Source organism: Manis pentadactyla, chromosome 2 (genome assembly GCF_030020395.1).
Source record: "Manis pentadactyla isolate mManPen7 chromosome 2, mManPen7.hap1, whole genome shotgun sequence".
Lineage (NCBI taxonomy): Eukaryota > Metazoa > Chordata > Mammalia > Pholidota > Manidae > Manis > Manis pentadactyla.
In genome coordinates this window covers 124,432,557-124,454,424 of record NC_080020.1, presented here as the reverse complement: position 1 = coordinate 124,454,424, position 21,868 = coordinate 124,432,557, and the positions used below count along the sequence as shown (strand labels likewise).

Here is a 21,868-nt window from a genome sequence, read left to right as displayed (position 1 = left end):
TATCCTTAACATCTGTGACACTCTATCATTCTGGTTTTCCTCACACTTCATCGCCTGCTAGCTCCTTCTTAGCTCCTTTTGTTAGAGTTTTCAAAAAGGATCTAGAGAAAAGTGATTCTCAAATTTGACAGCATATTGGAAAGTTAAAAAAAAGAAAAAAAGGAAGGCAGCCAGGGACCAGCTAAGTGATTTTAATTTAATTGTTCTAGACCTGAAAACAGGATTGATTGAATTCCCTCTTGTTCTACTTTGCAACCATGGTTGCAAATGATTGTCTCAGGTTATCTTTATCCAAGCTTTCCTTATATTAGTTAATTTCATCTATCCCCTTGACTTCTTCATTTACTATCTTTATGCTAAATATTCTTTATAGTTTAATGCCAGTCATATATATACATATTTCTTGTTTCACTCATAGTTGACAAAACATTATCTCATTACAGAACTTCACTTAGATCTCTCCACGGCATCTCGTCTTTAACATATTTAAAACTGAGTTCATACACATGTCGTAGTTTTAGAAGAAGGCCTCTCCTAATTCACTGTCTCAGCAAATAGTCTTACTGTCTCTCCAGTTCCACAAACTACCCCCTCCATAGTAAATTCATGAATATTGTTGAATTTTACCTCCTAAAATCATACAGTACTAATCTGCATCACTATGGTTGTCTGCTAATTGATTTTATTATATCTACTCTTCCTGCCCTCCCTCCACTTGCAATCTCTTTTCTGTGCTGCATTTCGGGGATAGAAGTAGTCATTTTAGTCGCTTTCTCATAGAAACTCCAGTTCTTCAACCATGAGAAGATTGTTGCAAGGAAATCTATAAACTTTTAGAAAATCTATGACTGTCAACATTAAGGAAAGGAAAGAAAGAACTTTGTAAACAGAGATTACTCTTTAAGTAGACTAGACACATAATGCTGCTGCTGATGATGATAATAGCAGTCATTTGTAAAGTGCTATTTCCCAGGCAAGGTTCTGAGCTCTTTTCCATTACTAATTTTATCCTCAGATTAAGACTATGATACTATTATTATAATCCCCAGCCAGTGATGTCCTAGTAAATGCTAAAAACCAGATCAGAGGACGGGGCAAGAACATATGCAAACCCTGATTATTAGTATTTTGTCAATTTCTATGTTGTCAGAACTTCCAGCATAACTAATGTCAAGCCAACATGACATCACTGAACGCAGAGTTGGGAAAGGTGCACAGCTGGCACTGGGCCAGCACTGGCACACCTCTCTACCAATCTGCAAATGAGGAAAGTGGGGTGCATACACCTGATAACCCATAGGCACCGAGGTGAACCAATCAAGTGACATCTCTTATCTAATCTAAAATCTCTCTCATTTTCTCTGCCCATTTTACTTAAATTTGTTTTACTGCCTGAATGTCAGTCAAATGGAGACAATAATGGGTTAACCAGTAAGCTCTTTTAAAATTCAAATAATTCAAATTCTTCTGAATTTCAGCTACACTGATTCCAGTCAAGGGTGGATTGAGTGGGTAGGATAGATTTGGAGGAAGTTTCTCTTTTTAGTACTTAGCAAAATCAATGAAGATATAAAGAGAAGAGCATTAGGGAATATAAGAGGGTTTTGGGAAGGGGATGTGGCTGAAATTAACATGACTTTTGCTTCTGCATCCAAGAAAGGAAGAGAAATTTATTTTATCTCCTTTTGTCCTTCCAATTCTCTTTTCCTTATGTAGGCAGCTCCCAGTGATCAAGGACAAATTATGTTTAATACTATATAGTTCTACTAATTTGTAGATTCAATAAGTGCATACCTGTTGTTGTGCCCAAAGTCGCGAATCCCAGAAGACCACCAAGGAGCCAACACCAATGCAAAAGCAAAGAGCCTTTATTCGAGCTAGCTCGAGCTCAATCTCTCATCTGCACCAATGCAGTGGCAAGATGCCAGAGAAAGAGAGCACGTTTTCCCCAGAACAAAGGTTTTATGGGTTTCCAGGGCGGTTTGGGGGGGTGATGGCCATGGCCCTGGCTGATTGGCTGGGCCTGGGGGTAGTTGGTGGGGGATGAGTCGTGGCTTTGGTCAATTGGCAGAGTCTAGGGGTGGTGGGTGTACTTCTTGCTGACTGGAGGGGAGAAAGACCAAGATCCAATTGGGTGAAATATGATCCGGGTCTCAATTGGCTAAAATAGAATCTGGGAGCTTGCCCTTTCACCTGTATTTTCCTGCAGAACTATTTCTCCTTATAACATTATTTTTCCAAGAGATTGCATCGGAAATTCCAAACAAACTAACTCCAAATGAGCTATGAGACCCAAACTGCTTAAAATAATGATTGTCAGAATAAAAAGTGTTTCTGATTCTCAAAAATATGTGATTTTTATATATGTAATTTATTTAAGCACTATCTCCATTACCTAGTAATATGTAAACATGATGGAAATCTCAGCAAGACTTCACACTTCAAGTGCATAAATAACTCTCCACTGTTCTTCCATTTTATGGAGTACATTTAATATTCCCTTAAAACCTCCATCAAATATGCAAACTTTCTTTTTTCTTTGTCTATATAATTTCTGATCATTCTAACAAAATATGGTAGGTCAATAATTCTCAGTAATATTGTCCAATAGTTTCACAGAAATACGCAACACCAGAAGTTTTATTATCAACAATAAATCAGTTTGACACCTTATAAACTCTGCTCCTGAAAAAATGTTTGGAATTTAAATTTACCTGGGAATATTTATTTACCCAAACGTTTGATTTGTCACAGATTTTTTAAATTTTTTGCAACATTATGAGGGTAGTCTGGAGAAATGAAATTTGGTAATAGTCTCCTCCTACATAGTTTCTTTTAGCCAAAATGAAGTATTTGGATAGCACCCAAATAATTGATCTGCAGATTTTATTTATGAATATTCATTAAAAATTCATACATTGTGTATATAAGTTTTCTGTCATTGCCTGTATCTTACCTATTTGAATACCCACTTTATCTTCCCTCTTTTGTAACTTTTTTTATGCCTAAAATGTTTCACTTGCCTAATACTCTTCATGTTCCTGTGTGTAAATTCTATCCTTCATTTTTTAAGGACAGTTTAAAGCCATTTTTTGATTAACTTCTCCTTGTCTTTGCACTTCCAGTTTTTTACAATTTTATGTATACATTCCTTTAAATAATACATCATGTGTTTGCAGTTGCATAAATATTCTGGTACACATTTGCTTTCCCACTGGCTAATTCTCCTTACAGGCTTCAGAAATCAATATAGATATTATTTCCTTCAAAATCTTCTCAGATCTATTCTGTAATGACTTGGGTTCCCATCTTAGATTGTGTCTTATATTTGTTAATAAAATAGATTTATTACATACAGAACGTTTTGTTTCCATGATTTTAGAATTGGTTATATTCTGTTTAACTCTCACAAAGAAATATTTTAGAAGTCCAATTTCCTTGCCCATGCAAGTGCTAAGACCAATAATATGGCAAATATGAAACAGAGAAATTTAAGCCACATGAAATAAATGGTGAATTTAGGATGTTTTTGCATCTATGATTTAAAATTGTCAAAACTGTCAGAAATCTATTAAAGGTTTGAGGTGGTTAATACTTGTTTCTTCTTATTCCTTTGTTCTTTCTCATTCCTGGATTTTCTTATATTCAAAATTTAAATACAGTCATTTCTTCTTTAATCTTATTAATTTTATCCATACCTTAGACCTCAATTTTCACTTCTATGTTTACATCCCTTAGAAATATTTCTTTGGTTTTGTCTTCTCTTTGAGGATCCCTGTATTTTCAACCATCTCCTGCTCCTCTCCACTCAAATTTCAGTATCTCAACAGAGAAACAATCTTCCTGCTTAAATCATTTCTTTACATACTCTTTTTCTTTTCCTCTAAATCCAACAGAGAACAAAATCCTTTCAGTTCTGCTACTGAAACATCTCTCAGCTCTGCCTCTACTAATCTATTCCAAATAACTGACCTAAGTTTTCTCTACATCTACTCTCAATTTCAGTCTTCACCACATTATCCAAGTTATTTTTCTAACATATCAACGTATGATATACTCAAAAGCACGTGCATGCATATGTAAATATATGATTATACTTCAGGATTGTGATAGACTGTCACCAACTTCCTCTCCTTTCAGTCTGTTAAATTCCTATGGCAAATTTCTTCTCAAATGCTACATTCTTCATACACAGTTTCCTAATAATCCCATTTAGATTTAATTACCATATTCTATTTATACCAATGATTAGTCTGAACATATTCTTATTTTGAAGTTTGTGATTATATTTACACTTCTAGATATTTGTCTTATAGGGTGCATTTGGCTGAGCTAAGTAAGGAGATATTATTCAAATTCATATCTTGTATCAAAAGCAAATATCAATTTACACATATATGAGTATATAAAAGTTGAAGGAATTTTTAATTTGGCTGTTAATGTGATTTTCATAGACTACAATAACAAAACAAATTTAAGCTTTTTATGAAAATTGGGAAAATTGTACTAATAATCAGAGCATATATTCTTACCCTAGTTAAAAAAATATTTAATAGTACTATCATTATAATATGAATAAATCATAAATAACTTTACTGTAAAATTATTTAAGATGAAGTCAGTAGATGTCAGGCTGGATAAAATGAGAATCAATTAAGGCTAGCCCATAAAGGCAGCACCCATAAAGGCGGCCTACATTCTTCCTCAGACTTTGATAGAATAAGACTAAAACTTCACATAAGAAAGGATTTTTTTTTACTTATCCATAAAAGAGAGTTTAGATTGTAATACTTTGGTAAGTGTCAAGCATTTAGAGAACTCATAGCTTAGTTTAATCCTGTAATGGTGTTTTTATCCAGGCTAAAGTAAATCAGAATATTGCAATTCAAATCAATATAGTCATTGTAAATGGCCAACAGTGAAATTAACCTCATTTTGGTGATAGAATTATTTTGTATTCACTACCCAAATATTTCTACAGTAGAATTTTGAAATTGACTTCTCCATGTACATAAAAGATATACAATCAGTCCTAAGATTTTTTTTTCCTGGTGGTGAGTCCTGCTACACGTGAGCTATTTCTTGAGCTATTTCTCTCTTCAGTCATGTTAGATCATACATTAATTGGAGATTCTGACAAAACAGAAGCAAAAGACATAAAGAAATATATAAGAAAGGCACAGAACATACTCTAGTTGGATGGATATAAAGGAGACTTGGGGGTAGGGTTGAAAGGAGGGAGAAAAGAAAGAGAAAGTGTGAGGGAGAAGAGAAAAGTAATAAACATCTTTGTAGTTAGATACTTCAACCAAGTTATGTTATATAGTCCTGCCAGAAGCTCTGTACATTATTCTTAAGAAACCTATCTCATTTTACCCAAAGAGAGCCACTTTTGAGAGTAAAAGGAATTACTCTTCATAACTGATTTGGGAACACAAGTGAAAACTGGAACTGTGTCAGGCAAACCAAGATGTATGGTCGCCCTATTTATTATCTTAGTTGATTATGTAAAAACATGAGACAGTGAGTTTCCTTAGCTTATTCAGACCCCAGTGAGGAAATGGTTGAGCTGAGGTTTTCATCAGTACCTTTCCCAAAGCCTAGGCTCCCTATTTAACAAATCATTCTACATAAAATACAGACACTGTAAGCAAATGTCTTTTCAGCTTTGATTAGTGGAGCAGTGGATTGAATGCTCCGTATTCACATTCAGAGCTCCTACTCTTACCTAAGGGCTCAATTCTGATGTAGGAAGCAGTAATCTGTATTTTCATATACATGCATATTTTAAAATATCACACCTCTAATGTGTTACTCAATTATGCTGCATCACACATGTATTACAAAGTAGCTGGTTCCGTCTCCTACAATCACTTTCTCCTTCAGTTTGCTTTTCTAGAAGTGAATAAAGAAGCAGACCTACTCATATGGATGAAAGAAGTTGATATGCAGTTTTAATGGTGATTTAGTACCTGTGCAATAAACATTAGCTGCTGTTCTCACTACTATCATCACCATGTTCAGTAAAGAGGGTACAACTGTATCACATAGGGAAGATCTTGGGACTGGCTAATGAAGTTCTAGCAGGCAAATGCAGAAAAAACAGACTGAGGACTTAATAAGTAAGAGATGTATGGATTGCAGTCAGAGACCTAAGGTTTTAATATTACTTAAGTCTGCCAAACTCTGTCTCTGGCATCTACTTACTTGATGTGATTGACAGGAAGTTGCTACAAGAGACATATTTTTTCTTATTTTTGCAGGAAGGCTAGAAGATGGAAATGGGAGAACTTCTAATTTAGATTTTCTATGTCTTAGCTCATTTACCTGTTTAGGAACCTAAGAGTTTTTATTGCATCATAGGTAAAGAGTCATATTTGAATTGTGGATTCTACAATGCCACAACATTCGATCCACCTCTCCCATATTTTAAATTAGAAAAAATTCTCTTATGTGAGCTAGAAAGTACAGATTAATATTAAAAAATATTTTAAATATTTTCAGTGTCCACAGTCTTTAGACATTGTTACTATTGTTGATTGCACTGATAAGACTAAGCACAATATCTTTATTGTCACTTCAATTTTAAACTTTATTTAATATGGTTCACGAAAATAATTTAAAACTAAGAGTCAAATTTCTTAAAGATGCATAGATGATAGAGTGCTAATAATAATAATATACAGTGCTTCTGGCAGGATTACATTACACAAATTCAATTCTGTCAGTTGGTTAATGGGGCCCAGGCACAACGAGGCTTCAATCTTTCGCCCTTTGTCACCTGGGGAAAAGGACCAAGTAAGTCATCAAAATGTTTCAGCATCATCTAAAAATAGATTTGTACCTTCACTGGCAAAGCACAAAGTGATATAATGTGACCATAATGCAATGAGATGTCATTTTTAAATCATGTTGTTTTTTTGTTTGCCTACAACTACCATTGAAACTCGCTATTCCCTTCTCACTGGAGAAGCTGGAGTGCAAAGTTTTTCACTGAGCTTGCATTCAGACAGCATCAGTTCAGAGTTAACCTTAAAGCATCAGTATCTGACATGCGTAAGCTCCTTGGAAGAACTCTAAGCAATATGTGTCAGTGTGTATGAACGTTTAATTGTAGGAAAAAGAAGCTTTTCAAAATACTTAGTTTAAAAAATGAATACATGTTCATATTCTGTATCCACCCAAAAATATCTTGTAGAAAGAGAATTTTGCATGGATAAAACAATTCTCATGAGATACAAAATAATTAATTCATTACTTCTAGTTAATGAATAATGAAAATGCCTTCTCAGAGAATCAACTCTTGCTACTTCAGCATAGTAGACCACTGATTTTCAAATTGTGCCCTGCAGACTATGTATTCTGGCAGAATCCAACAGAACCCTTACTTAAAATTCAGATTTCTGGGTCCAAGTTACGTCAATTAAGTCAGAACTTCCATTGCTGAGATACAGGATCCCAAGAGATTCTTAGGGCAAACACAACTTGAGAGCCATTGGGAAAACTACTAGTAAACAAGACTGAGGTTACCATTTGCCTGCCTTGTCTTCAGGAAATAGACATCTCTTGTTGGTTTTTAGTGAAGTAGACAAAAGACCCCTTTGGGAATTAAACCAAAAGTGCTTATTTCATTTAGTAAAAAGCTAGCTTTACAATATGTCTTGGCTTGTTTTTCAATAACAGAAATGGAATCATAAAATGTAATCACATTTGTAATCACTGTATTTCTATCATCAGGGCTGCAATCTTTACGAGACCCAGATAACCCCTGAATGTCAGCTTTTTGTGTGATATTTTCAAACTCTAAGATTAACAATTTCTTCCTTAATGTTATTAAAAAAATTTCCAAGTGAGGATATATAAATATATAAATATCCTCATATATATACATATATATATATATCCTATATATTTACATAGATATAAATGTATATATGCACACATACATATATAAAATATTTAAATATATAAATATGTATAAAATATACAGTCACATGGTCATATATCACAAATACATACAATATCAAAGGACTATTTATTTTTCATCTTATTCATATCTTTAGGAGTTTTGACTTAGCTTAAAAGGTCATATAGTAATATATCCTATTTACATAGTTAAAATATGAATAACATATAAACATTACTTCTGAAAATTACATTTTCTCCCTAATCTGGAGGTATCTGGGAAAGAAACACGCTAAAGCCCTAAGTTAGGCAAAGTTGTCAGACAATGCTAGAAAAGTGTTATGTATTTGAAATTACTTCATAGTAGTAAAAATTGAAATGTAGAAAGTATAATGTATATTAGAGGTTGATGCCAATCAGCACCAGGACCAAACTTGAGAATCATAAGTAAATATGGGTGAATTATGTCCACATATTAGTATATCATTGATTTTTTGTATTATTATTTAAAACTTTCACCTGATTCCAATTAAGGAAAGCCTTAACTTGCATTTGTAGTTCAAAGTTCTATATTAAATAATGTTATATACTGTTAATTTTACAAACCAAGTTGACCCACACTATCTTCCCTACCTCAAATATGTGAATGAAGATGATATAGTTACCCTTATTAAAATGCTAGTGGATTTCACATAATACGTATCATTTCAGCCATTCTGTTTCTGGTATTTCTTTCAGAGTAATTGCCACCATTTTTGCTTTTTCATTCCTTCACCTAAGATAACATCACATATTGGAAATTGTGAAAAGAACACAATCTGACCTTTGCTTCACCCTCAGAGACATCATTTAGGAACATGCTGGGAGTTGTTATCAGTTATTTGCACTTGATCTGCAGGTAGGAAGCCTGTAGTCAGTGTCTCCAGGTAAAATGGGATGTGATAATTCTGTATATTTCACCTCTTAACCATAACAGAGAGAGGTTGTGAAAAGAAGTGATTCTCACCAGATTTACATATTCAGGCATATCCTGGGGAGTAAGAGTGCTTTCTCTGCACTCAAAGGACAAGAAATATTTTTCAAAGGCCTCTTTGCATTCAAAGAACTAGATGTTATTTAATGACTGAAAAAATGTGTGGTATTTGTGTAGAGTTCTATAAAAATTTAGATATAGAAAATCTATACAAAGTTGTGAACTCTCAGATTGTATGCATGTATGCTCTCAAATTGTATGCAGTTTGTATAAATAAATTTCAGTCCTGGAACCTGAATCTTTAGTGGTTGCTCTCAGTCATCCCTACGACAATCAAACTTGGACACCTGGGAGAAGGTGAGGGTACATTTTCTACGTCTGGATCTGAGTAATTGTCAAAATTCAATTATCCTTCAGTTCTTTATTAGAAATGATTTATTGAATAGTTGTACCAAAAAAAGTTTGGTCTACAGCTTATGATTTTACAAGTATAAAGATGGTAAGTTATAGAGAGAAAGACTTTGTGGCCCCATCTGGGTATTATTGGGTTTATGTTGATTCTAATGAAAATCTTTATATACTACATACTATAATGAATATTGTTTTAAAAATTAACAACTGTAAATTAAAAAATTCAAAATAATAAAAGAGCTAGTTTTAACCTCGATGCCATAAAAGTTATGGCAGGTTAAAAAGACAAAATACATTTTAATTAAACACATTAAATTTATATAGCTATCAACATTTGTTTATTTGATAATTCAATAATAATCAACCTGGGCACCCTGCACTCCTTCTATATCATGAATGTACAATAGAAGAAAGAATATTTAGATACATATATATTTTTTTTATGCATATATATGTAGTCTTTATCTGATTATTTATGTCAACAAGAAGAAAAAACATCTGTATTTGTACAGTAGGCATTTCTACTAATGCATTTAATGCTTTAATTTTATTGAGATTATTTTGAAATTTTCAGGATAATAATTTTTCTTGGGTGAAGTCTAAATTTTCCAGTGTCATATTTGTTAAATTGAGTACCTGTATAATATGGATATAACTACATGTTTTATATTGCATAACATTGTGAAAATAATGTATTATTGACTATTAACAGAATCAAGATTCCTATAGCTAGCAACAATCAATATAAATATGTTTGGTAGGTATTTGGTTGAAAATAGAGTTACTTTAAATAACTACTTTATTTATCACTAAGACATTTTCTTGAAACAATTATTAATGTCCTCTTTTCTGCATTTGAACTCATTTATCATACTAATAGGTCTCTTCCTGTCTTATGATACTGGAAAAGAAACAATACTTCTTTATAAAGATTTCCTATAAATCAGATATCTCTTTTTATCTAACCTTCTATTGGAAAGCATTATTTCATTTAAATTGTTTTCATATTCATTACATTATTACACAAAAAAAAAGAAACGTATGAATATTTTGTCCAATGTGAATGAACCATATCACTTCACTGATTTGATCTGATAATGTTTAAGTTAGATCATCTTATTCAATGGCTTCATCATTTAAATTTCAAGTAATGGAAATCATCAGCATTTTTCTGTAGCTTATTTTAACAGATCAAGATTCTGTACAGATATCCTTGATTATAGTAGATGGAGAAGTTTTTATATTAACTATAAGGAAAGTTATTTCTTTTGCAAATAAAATATATTGCCTCTATGTGAGAGAAGGTAGAGTATCTTAACATGCCAGGTACTATTTATATTTCTGAAATGGTATTACTGCCTTTGTGGACAGTTTTCTGGGTTATATGTAAGATATTTTGGGCCAAACATAGGCATCCAAGACAAATTGCCTTTGAAAGGGAGAGTTGATAAAAAGAGTTTTGAAGTCACTATCTAAAATGTGGTTTTGTTTTTCTCATCTCTTGACAGCACAACCTTGCACATGTTTTTAACTTTTAAAAATGTCTTATTAACTTGTATCAATAATATAGCTTTGCTATTATATTTCAAAAATTGAGTAAATACTATAAAGTCATTAGAATAGCAAACTGGAATATACATGCAAATCATTTTGCACAGTACATGACACATACTAATTTATCATTGCCAGCATCATCATATTAAATTGGCAGGAAGTTCTGATATGTCAGGAGTCATCTATTTTGCAACAATAAAACAGCATCAGTTTATACATGCATGATGCAAATACCTATGACAGTCAAGTTTCCTTTCCATCTCTAACAGATTTGGAGCAGAAAATGGATGGAAATGTGTACTTAACAATGTCACATATGCAGATGTACACCCATAAAACCCAAACAAATTATATATCAAAATGATTAATAAAGTTTAGTAAATTATCTTGTTCATTTTTAAGCAACTAAACTTGTAGCTTATGAAGCTCATCTGAAGGAAGAAGTTTTTTTTCCAGAATAATTGCTTAATAGGCATGAACGACTGTATAGCTGGCTGCAGGGAATTTGCTTTTAAGTTATTTACATATGGAATATATGTTTTCTTAACTTTCACATTCAAAGGCTATTATTTGAATTTGTAATGTGTCACAGTTGCAGTTTAATTGCTGCACATGAGAAATATTTCTGCATAAAAAGTCATTGACTTCTAAAGTGGCTTTCTGTTTATAAATGTATTCTGTCTTTTCCTCTAAAGGATGAATATCAAAATGACAAGACAGTAAAGAGTTTCATAAGACAGCATGTAAAATTTCAAGATCCTGTAAAGATATCCTTGATTACAGTAGATGGAGAAGTTTTTTATATTAATTATAAGGAACGATTTTTCTTTTGCAAATAAAATATTTTGCCTCTATGTGAGAGCAGGTAGATTATCTTTCAACATGCCAGGTATTATTTCTATTTCTCTTTTAACTCATGCAAAAATGTGAAAAATTTCTTCTTTCTCATGACTCAAAAATATCTCCCAGTTGTTATAGTTCCAGACTATAGTTCAAATATGCATGCATTACAAGCATAAAATGATTTGATCATGGGGCTCCTCTCTACATATTTCTTCTGACCTTCCAGTTTTCTGTTGATGAATGGTGACAATCCAACATGTGTCATGTGACTTTTTTGCCAATATGTTCTAAGAAGCATGGTTTTAGAGTGGCAGGGAAAAGAAAAGAATACCTTTATGTTTCAATGTTATGTTAAACTAGAAGGAATGAGAAATTCAGAGTAAAAAAAAAAGCTATCAGCTTTGGGACCATATTCTTTATTAATGCCATATGCTAAAAAATAAAATGCACTGTTTATTTTTCCTTTTTAATTAATTTTTCCTGTTCCATTTGATAGTAAATTAAGGGAAGTGATCCTCTAGTACTCTGTGTTATTAAACATAACACAACATTTACTAGCCATTTGTCACATACATTTCATTTGCTGAAGTATGATGATTACTAATTGCCTCTCGTAACATTTGGCCATTGGATTTTCTGATCACTAAGTAAAAATATTTCCTTAAGAATATCTAGATTGATGATTTTAAGAGAAAATGACAAAGTAGTAAAATATGAAAAAACACACAGCTAAAGGAATAAAATGTCCATTTAAATATTCTCAGTGTTATATATTTTAGTAGATGAACTAAAACTCTCCTTCTAGAATCAGAAAAGGAAAATCATTTGGTTTGTTTTTTAAACTGTTCACACAAATGAGAAGCTAGAGGCTTAATCAGGTTCCTTATACAGCCAGTGATAAAATCATTCAGTTTCTGGATTACTAAGCCTTGAAAATGTACCAGAAATCAAACAGATACTGATTGGTGTTAAATGTAATGCTGTGAAAGAAAACTAGATGTAACACAAGTGAGAAGTATTCATTTTCAATAAGAAACACAGAGTTACAGAGAAGATACAGGTGTGAATCATTCTATTATTATAGAAACTGCAGCAATTTTCACCTATTGCAAAACTGAAATAAAATAAAACTAATTTAAGTAGCATCACTGTAATGTCATCTGATACTTACAGGGAAATATATGAAATAATTCAATACATATAATCATTAAAGAGAAGGCAAATAATTCTTATGCTAATTATTGATACAGCAAATATATGTTGGCATATATGTCATAAATACAAGTGAAATTACACTGGAATTTTCATATTTGTATTACTTTTTCAATTAATAAGAAATTAGAGCAAAATCCAAACTTCTTTTGGATATTTTTCTTTAATAGGAATCGATAGCATATGACTCATTTTTCAATTATTGACTCATTTATATTATCTTCTGTAAAGTCATACAGTGTGAGATTCTAATGGAAAATTGAAATTCTGAAGTCATTTAATTTTATCCATTAGCATTAGCTCCCCAAAGACCAAATGTCTGAAAATTATTACAGCTCATATAACATTCAATAAATGTAAGGTTTTTTTTTTTTCAAAAGCTGCACTAATTTAGACTTAACAGGAAAGGACATACTTTTGGGAAATCGAGGTGGATTGTCATTGACGTCAGTGAGGGTGATGTTGACTATTGTCGTTCCGGCTAACCCTCCCAGTTGTCCGCCCATATCCTTGGCTTGGATGAGGACTTGGTATTGTTCTTTGACTTCCCTGTCCATGTTTGGCAAAGCTGTTCTAATAACACCTTAAGTAGAAAAAAAAAATATATCACAAATGTTGTGTTTTCCAAAATACTCTGCAAGAAAAAAATATTCATATCTAGATTCACTAGCAAAGTTATGCTAACAAAAATTATTAATCTTTTAAAAAATGACAGACCCAAAATGTGCAGTTGTTACAATATAATTAAATAAATAGATTATGGTAACAGTCATAAAACAAAATGTTGTACAGCTTAATAGAATGTGGTTAAAGAACAATGTATCAGCTCTAAAAGACATTCATTATTCAGTAAGTTAACCATGTCAGCCATGATTTATACAGAATGATCCTCTTTAAAAGACAATGACATTACTAAACAATATAGATAAATACATATATACCTAAAAATTTAAGTGTTTACACTGAGCATGAGATTTCTAAAGAAAGTCATTTTCTTCTTTCTTATCTTTTTTGTCTAGAATACATTTGTTACGTTACTTTTTTAAATATGTGAAATACACGTTATTTTATCTTTCAGCTTTCCTTTTTTTTAGCCGCAGACTTTTCACTGAGATTTCATTATGCTTTGCCATTTTAGGAACCTTGTCTTTTTGACGCTAAGTTCCTTCCACATCCAGGTTAGTGTCTGCCATTTAGATGAACTGAACAAGAATGAGTTGACCAACTGACTTGTTGAATGACTGGCTGAATGAATGAATGAATGAATGAATCTATTAATTATTTAAATTTATAATCATGAACCACATAGTATATATGCACATTTACATATCTACTCATTTTCTGCCTTTATGTATAAGTGTAGAATTTATTTTTATATTGATTCATAATGAAATAACTGAAACCTTCTGGAGTTTTGCAAGTAAAATTATAAATAAATTTTGTACCCAACTCCAATCTATAGCCAATGGTTTTAGGGAGAGATTACATAGCATCTGTCTTAAACCCAACTGTCTTTGTGTTGTTCCTTAAAAAATGTAGCATGTATGAATAACAAACATAATATCAACTGTCAACACAAAGTATAGTATCCAAAACACAAACTGAATATACAACTCCCTTTTATCTGTACTTGCCACTATCGACTTACCAAATGCTGTTTTGTTTCTTATTCAGGCCTTAACTACAATCTAATCCTGACCCTTGGCAGGAAGTGTTTGCAAAAAAGGCAACTTCTATTTTCTGCTACTGCTGCTTTGTTTATATTTTGGTACTGGCACTCTTTTTTTTTAAATCTGTTTTTCCTCTCTTCAGCTCAGATGTCTGATGTTTCATTTTCAAGTCTCTTAACTGAGGTACTTCTCTGCATTTCAGAGACCTAGTTCTACTGCCTTACAATGTTTAGATTTTCTAGATAAATGCCTGGTTTTAATTCATATGCACGCTGTATTGTTCTGCTGTTGACCAGATCTCTCTTTACTCAGTTTATTTCCAATGTGAAATCTTTATATTCCTACATGTATATATGTATACATACATACATATATATATATATAATTTTTACTTAATTCATTTTTGACATGAAAATTTATAATATAAGTTATATATAAATCTTTTACTTTATGTTATATATAAATAGATACATAATGTTCATGTGTACATAAACATTACCATGCTATGAGAAAGAGAGCCAATAATCATCATCACGCTTATTTAAGACTAGATTTTTTGTCTGGTGATTTATTACAATGGTCATCAAGATCGCAAAATGCCCTGCCCTCCTGCGTGGGACAGGCAACCTATCTACTCTTTCTAGCCCTTTTTAATGGAATGCTGCTCAATTGGAAGACACGTGTTAGACTTCAGAGAGAGGAAAGTGTCATATATGTAGAAAATCTCCACTGAGGGCCATGCTGTGTTTCCCCTTTCCCACCCCCACTTCCACTCCGGAACCACTATACCAAAGAAATTAAATGGGAACCTGTAGAACTTTTTAAAGAGTTCACTATGGAGAAAGAGGCCGACCACAAAGTTCCATGTGAGAAAAGAATCTCTAAACATTGTAGTCTGTTGAAAAATTCCTTGAGGGGAATAAAATTTCCTTTTCACAAAGTTATTCTTACAGTCGCCCATTGTTTACTAACTGCCCAACATTTAAATCCAAACACACAGAAACAGATTGGGTGATCGTCAGCAAGGAAGAACCTTGCAGAGGACTGGCCTCAGTGTTTCCATGGTAGAATGCAACCAGCAGAAGAAATGTGATATTCTGTTATTTCAGCTCTTAGACTTAAGTTCATGTGTCCATCTCCACATTTCAGCATTTGTATATAAATGTACTGCAACAGCTTACGATGATAATAGCTGAAGTCTGAAAAGACACCGTGCATTTCATAGAAGAGTAAAAATACTTCACAGCAGTGATATCACACACTTTAATTAATTTATTATAATTCTGAAATACATCCTACATTTGGAGAAGAAAAAAGAGCAGATAGGCAAATATACATTGATTCTTGATATGATTTGAGTGTCTTGTACTGATGAACTTTCCAACATATATAATCAAGATAAGCAGAATAAAAACAAGAATGAGAAAAATAGTTAGATTTTACTTCTGCCAATATTCGTGGAATTATACAGTTGAGTGGGTTTTAAACCTAAAATGATGCATCAAAGGATGCTAGTCAGCCAGGGGACACAGTCACTCTCACGTTGTAGGCAAGCCCCTATCTTGGTGGATCTCAGTTTATCATGTGAAAAAGGGTTAAATACTCTGATGATAATATTTTAAGATGAAAATAATGTGATATTATATGTGAAAAATCATAAAATATTGCATATGATAATCCAGGATATAGTTTTACATGAGCTTTTTCTTTCTGGAATTGAAGGTTGAATTGCAGGATTGTGACGCGAGACACATGACTCAGCACAGGCACTAAAATACACGTTTCATTCAGGGGCTGTTGTCAGGTCTGAGGGTGTAATGGTGCACACTCTTCCATTTGTTCAGTGCTGAACACCCTTCCCACACTGCCTCCTGCCATAGTCTTCACCACCCAGCTGCACATATTTCCAGTCCCCTGTCATTCCCGCAGCCCTACTGTGGTAACTGTAATTACTCTCTCTCCAGATTGTGCCCCATCCCTTGCAGTTTCCTTACAGGCTGCTCACACCTTCATGGAGAGTCCCCGTATTAAACTAATCTCACATTGCCCAGCTGGGTTTCATCTGTTTCCATCGGGGATGATAACCGATACAGTCTCTGAGCAGGGTTCTTTCATGAATGAACATTTAATGGGTATGTGCTCATGTGCAATGGCGAGGAGACCATAAAGAACTTCTTAAATAATTGGGCTACTTTCAGATGGTGATTAGGGTTACAAGGAAATTGAAATCAAGTGCTTTTGAAGGTGGTGTCAGAAAGGTCATCTCTGAGCAAAGTCTTTAGGGCTGCAATCTCAGAAAGGTCAGGGAGGTAGAAAGAACACAGGAGGAACATCTCAGGAGGGCACCGCTGCTTCAAATCATGGTAGAAGAGCCAGTATGGTTGCAGCATACTGCTGCAGGGAGGGGCAGTATAAAATAAGACCACAGAAGGAGAAAGAAGAAGTAATAGAGTGGTTTCAAAGATAGATAAACCTTCTGGGGAAGTGTCTTGAAAATCAGGTGGGACTACATCAAACTAAAAGTCTTCTGCACAGAAAAAGACACAAGCAACAGTATGAAAATGCACCATATGGAATGGGAGAAAATATCTGTAAATCATATATCTGATAAGGGGTTAACATCCAAAATGTGAAAGAACTCATACAACTCTCTAACAGCAACAACAAAAAGTCTTATTTAAAATTGAGCAGAAGAACTGAATAGACATTTTTCCACAGAAGTTGTACGAATGGCCAACAGGTACATGAAAAGGTGCTCAGCATCAATAATCATCAAGGAAATGCAAATTAAACCACAACGAGATATCATTTCACACTTGTTAGAATGGTTCTCATCAAAAAGACAAGAGGTAACAAATGTTGGCAAGGTTGTGGAGAAAAGGGAACCCTTGTGCACTATTGGCAGGATGTAAATGACTGCAGCTATTTATGGACGACAGTGTGAAGCGTCCTGAAAAAATTAAAAATAGAAGTACCATATCATCCAGCAATTCCTCTTCTGGGTATATATGCAGAGAAAATGAAAATAAGATCTCAAAAAGGTATCTGCACCTCCATGTTCATTGCTGTATTAGTCACAACAGCCAGGAAGATATGGAAACAAATTAAGTGAACATCAACAGATGATTGGATAAAGATATTGTATATATATATATACATACATACACACATACAAATGAAATATTATTCAGTCATGAGAATGAAGGAAATCTGCCATCTGCAACAACATGGATGTCCCTTGAGGGCATTATGCTAAGTGAAATAACTCAAACATAGAAAGATAAATACTCTATAATATCCCTTTTAGGCAGAATCTAAAACCACTGAACTTAAAGTAGAATGGTGGTATATAGAGACTGTGGGGTGGGGAATAAGGGAGTTATTGGTCAAAAGCACAGACTTCCAGTTATAAAATAGGTAAGTTCTGGGTATCAAATGCACAGCATTAGATCATCTAACTATATCATGCACATCATATGATACCATGGTAATGATAGTTAATCTTACTGTATTATATACCTGAAAGTTGCTAGCAGAGTAGGTCTTAAAAGTTATCACCACAGAAAAGAAATGCTAGTCATGTGACATGATAGAGGTATTAGCTTACACTGTGGTGGTAATCATTTTGCAATATATAAGTTTATCAAATCAACATGTTGTAGATCTTAAACTTACAAAATATTATATGTCAATTACATCTGAATAAAGCAGGAAAAATTATTATGAGACTATTCAGAAAAATGATAAATAATAGATAAATTAGATGATAAAATAGATGATAGATAGGTAGATAATTAGATAGATGATAGATAAATAGATAGATTAGATAGATAGATAGATAGATAGATAGATAGATAGATAGATAGATAGATAATAGATAGACAAATAGAGTAAAAGATAGGGGAACAATGGATGAATGGCTCTGTCTTCCACTCCTTGGGAATTAGGGTTCAAAGGGCCTGGACCATTAATCTGTTCTCAGAAGATCAGCCATAATGGTGAGGTCAGGGCAGGAACCAGCTCATACTACCCTGTCATCCTGAAATCCTCAGAGACCGTCCAGGTCACTGAGAGTGAAGTCCTCACATAGTGGATCAATCTTCCTACTTAACTGTCTGATCAGATCTTCCACGATTCTCTTCTTCACCCACTAGAGCTTTGCACACTCTCTTTCCTCTGCCAGAAATGTACTTCCTGAGGTATATTCAGCAGCTACTCCACTTCCTGCATAGCTTTTCTCAAATTCATCTTCATAGGACTTTTCTGGTCATTCTTTCTAAAATTCTGTTAAAATTCTGATTTACTTTCCTATTCCTTCTGTAATAAATTACCACAAACTTAGTGGCCTAAAAACAATACAAATGTATTATCTTATAATTATGGAAATCAGAAGGAAGCCAACATGGGTGAGCAGCTAAAATCAAGGTGTTAGCAGGATATCCTTTCTAAAGTCTTATGATCTTCTAGAAGATGCCTGAACTCCGGCCCTGCCTCTCTGCCTCCACCTTCAAAGGTAACAGCACAGCATTTCAAATCTATCTCAGACTCTGACTTGCCTGCCTTCCTCTTATACTTTTTAAGGACACATGTAATTAAATCGCAACCACACAGATAATATAGGCAAATCTCCTCAGCTTATCCACAAGTAATTATTAACTCTAATTCCATCTGCAACTTTAATTCCCCTTTGCCATGTGCATAACATAATCACTAGTCCCAGAGATTGGACCATGGATGTAACTGGGAGACCATTATCCTGCATACTGCACATATCCCTCCCAGAATTTCCTGTGCCTTTTCAGTACTTCAACATTTTCTTCTTAGCCCTCGTTTGCTGTTCAACATAGTACATATTTCATTTATTAAATCTGTTTTGTGTTTCCTTAAGTACATTGTATATTTCTGAAGATGGAGTTTTTGTCTTTGTTTTTTTTTTCCTTCCCTGTGGGACACTTAGAGCTAGGATAATACCAGGCACATAGTAGGCACACAATAAATATTAGTAATATAAATATATTAACATACACCAAAGCTTAGGTAACATACAGAGGACATGAAGAGTTATTACTATTGAACACGGAAAAAAGCATGTATCCTACAAGAAACCTTGTGAGTTAATTCATTACTAGTATTCTTGGTCAATACTGATGATTGACCAAGAATACACTCATGAGGTAATTTTGAGTAAGATGGAGTTGTTAGTATAGAACCTTGTGTATTATAATTGGTGAATCATGAAAAAGAAAAAAATTATATTAAAGGTTATTTTTGCACCTGAAAATGATGTCTTAGTAGATCACAGACTAGCTTTGGCTATGTTATGATTAACATTTTTAAATAAGGATTTAGAAGAAACATTAGAAGATATGTGTTTTTAATCAGACTATAGTTGATATACAATATTATTTTGGTTTCAGACATACAGCATAGTGATTTGCTAATTATATACATGTCTAAGTGCTCACCAGAGTAAGTGTATATACCCCCTGCAACCATACCAGGATATTACAGAATCATTGGTTATATTCTCTGTGCTATACTTCTATTCTGTGACTAATGTATTTTATAATTTGAGGTTTGTACCTCTTTATCCCCTTCACCTACTTCACCCATCCTGCACTACCCCCCCAATGGTAACCAACAGTGTGTTGTCAGTATTTATGGGTCTATTTCCTTTTTGTTTTGTTTTTAGATTATACATATAAGAAATCATATGACAGTTGCCTTTCTCTTGTCTGACTTATTCACTTAGCATGAAATACATGTTAATGCACACATCTGTTAGGAATAGCTAATAGATGGTAGGTAGGAAAGAAAAAAAAAGAAAAAACGGATAGTCAAAGACAGTAACTTGAGCAGTGACAACGTAAGTTTCTTTTTTTTCAATTCCACAGCTTAATTGTATTTAAAAACAGTAAAAACAGTTATGGAGACATGCTTTTGCAGCAGTTTATATGAAAAGTTACTCAACTTCATTTCATTAGAGTCCTAGAGTACCTAAAATGTAAAATGAATTTTTAACAGTTAGTGAATTCTTAAACAAAATTCTGGTGTCTGCCACTACACAGATGAGGTATATGGGTTTTTATAAATTTGTTGCCAATGATAAATTTTGAACACAAGAAGAGGTATCAAGTTCTCTTCAGTAGGAAGGAAATTTAGAGACCATATGGTCCAACTTCCCATATGTAACATGCCTTAACTCTTCTTTAAGACTCAGAAATCACTTTCCTAGGAGTTCCTTCTTCCCTCAAGGTTCCTCCCTCGTCAGTCCAGATCTAATGCCCAGCAGTAGCATTATATACCATAGAATTTTATCCTACAAAACAGAAATGTAACCTTCTGAGGATCTGATTACTTCCTCGCCCAGTAGATGAGGATCTACTTGATTTTGAGGATCTATTTAATTCATGTTGATATCCTAGTAGCAATGCACCTGTGAAGCTCTTTGTTATAGACAGACATGCACCAAACAAATTCATATTCAAACCCAGCACTAATAGCTAATTGCTTATAATCTGCTTTAACACTTCTAGTAATGTGAAGTTCACAATCTCAAGAGGTGCCCCTCTATTTGTGGACAAGTATTAACATCCTTTTTTATATATGAAGCCAGCATTCTTTCTTCCTGTAACTCATCCCAGGCATTGATAGCCTTTTTCCTCTAGAGCACCACAGAACACAGCTAGTTTCTGTTCTACATAACAGCTTGACAACTTCCTAAAGGTATCTATCACATCCCCTGGAGTATTTTCCTTTCAAGGCCAAACATTCTTAGCTCTATCTGTTGATGTATGCATTCCATGATTTCTAAAATATGGCAAGTGGAGTTCACACAGAATATTCATGAAGTGTAACAATGCAGAATACAAGGAAACCATTGTCTGCTGTACATTTTTAGTTATGTAATTTTACTACACATATGTAAATTGTAAAAACGTAGGTATTATTATCTTAATAATTGTTTATTTCCATGATACACTTTTTCCTTATACTCATTAACATCTATTGCTTTCCTTGCTCTTGCTATGTCCATAATCATTACTGTCTTAATGCAAAAAGAATTAAAGGATTAACCACTTTTTGTATTTGCATACTCTTATTTTGTCCTTGAAGAAAGAAGATAACCTATCTTTCTCTCACCAGCACTGAGGTGTCTGAACCTGAAATAATTCACTCTGAATTAATATCAAAGCATTTTCAAACCATAAGATAATTGTAAATATTTATAAAGTAGTATAAAGAATCAGTTCAAAGTATAAACTCTGACCCATGCTTCAATTTTATTATGGAGCTTTAA

At 33.4% G+C, this 21,868-nt stretch overlaps 1 protein-coding gene across 2 annotated transcripts in view; it reads right to left on the bottom strand.

Annotated features, from left to right (window-relative positions):
• CDH12 (cadherin 12) overlaps positions 1–21,868 on the bottom strand; it is a 996,051-nt gene that overhangs the window by 66,602 nt on the left and 907,581 nt on the right. For both annotated transcript variants that reach the window (XM_036896727.2, XM_036896726.2), the window contains one exon: positions 13,314–13,481. In XM_036896727.2, the coding sequence (XP_036752622.1) occupies positions 13,314–13,481 (168 nt within the window). The remainder of the gene's footprint in view (positions 1–13,313; positions 13,482–21,868) is intronic.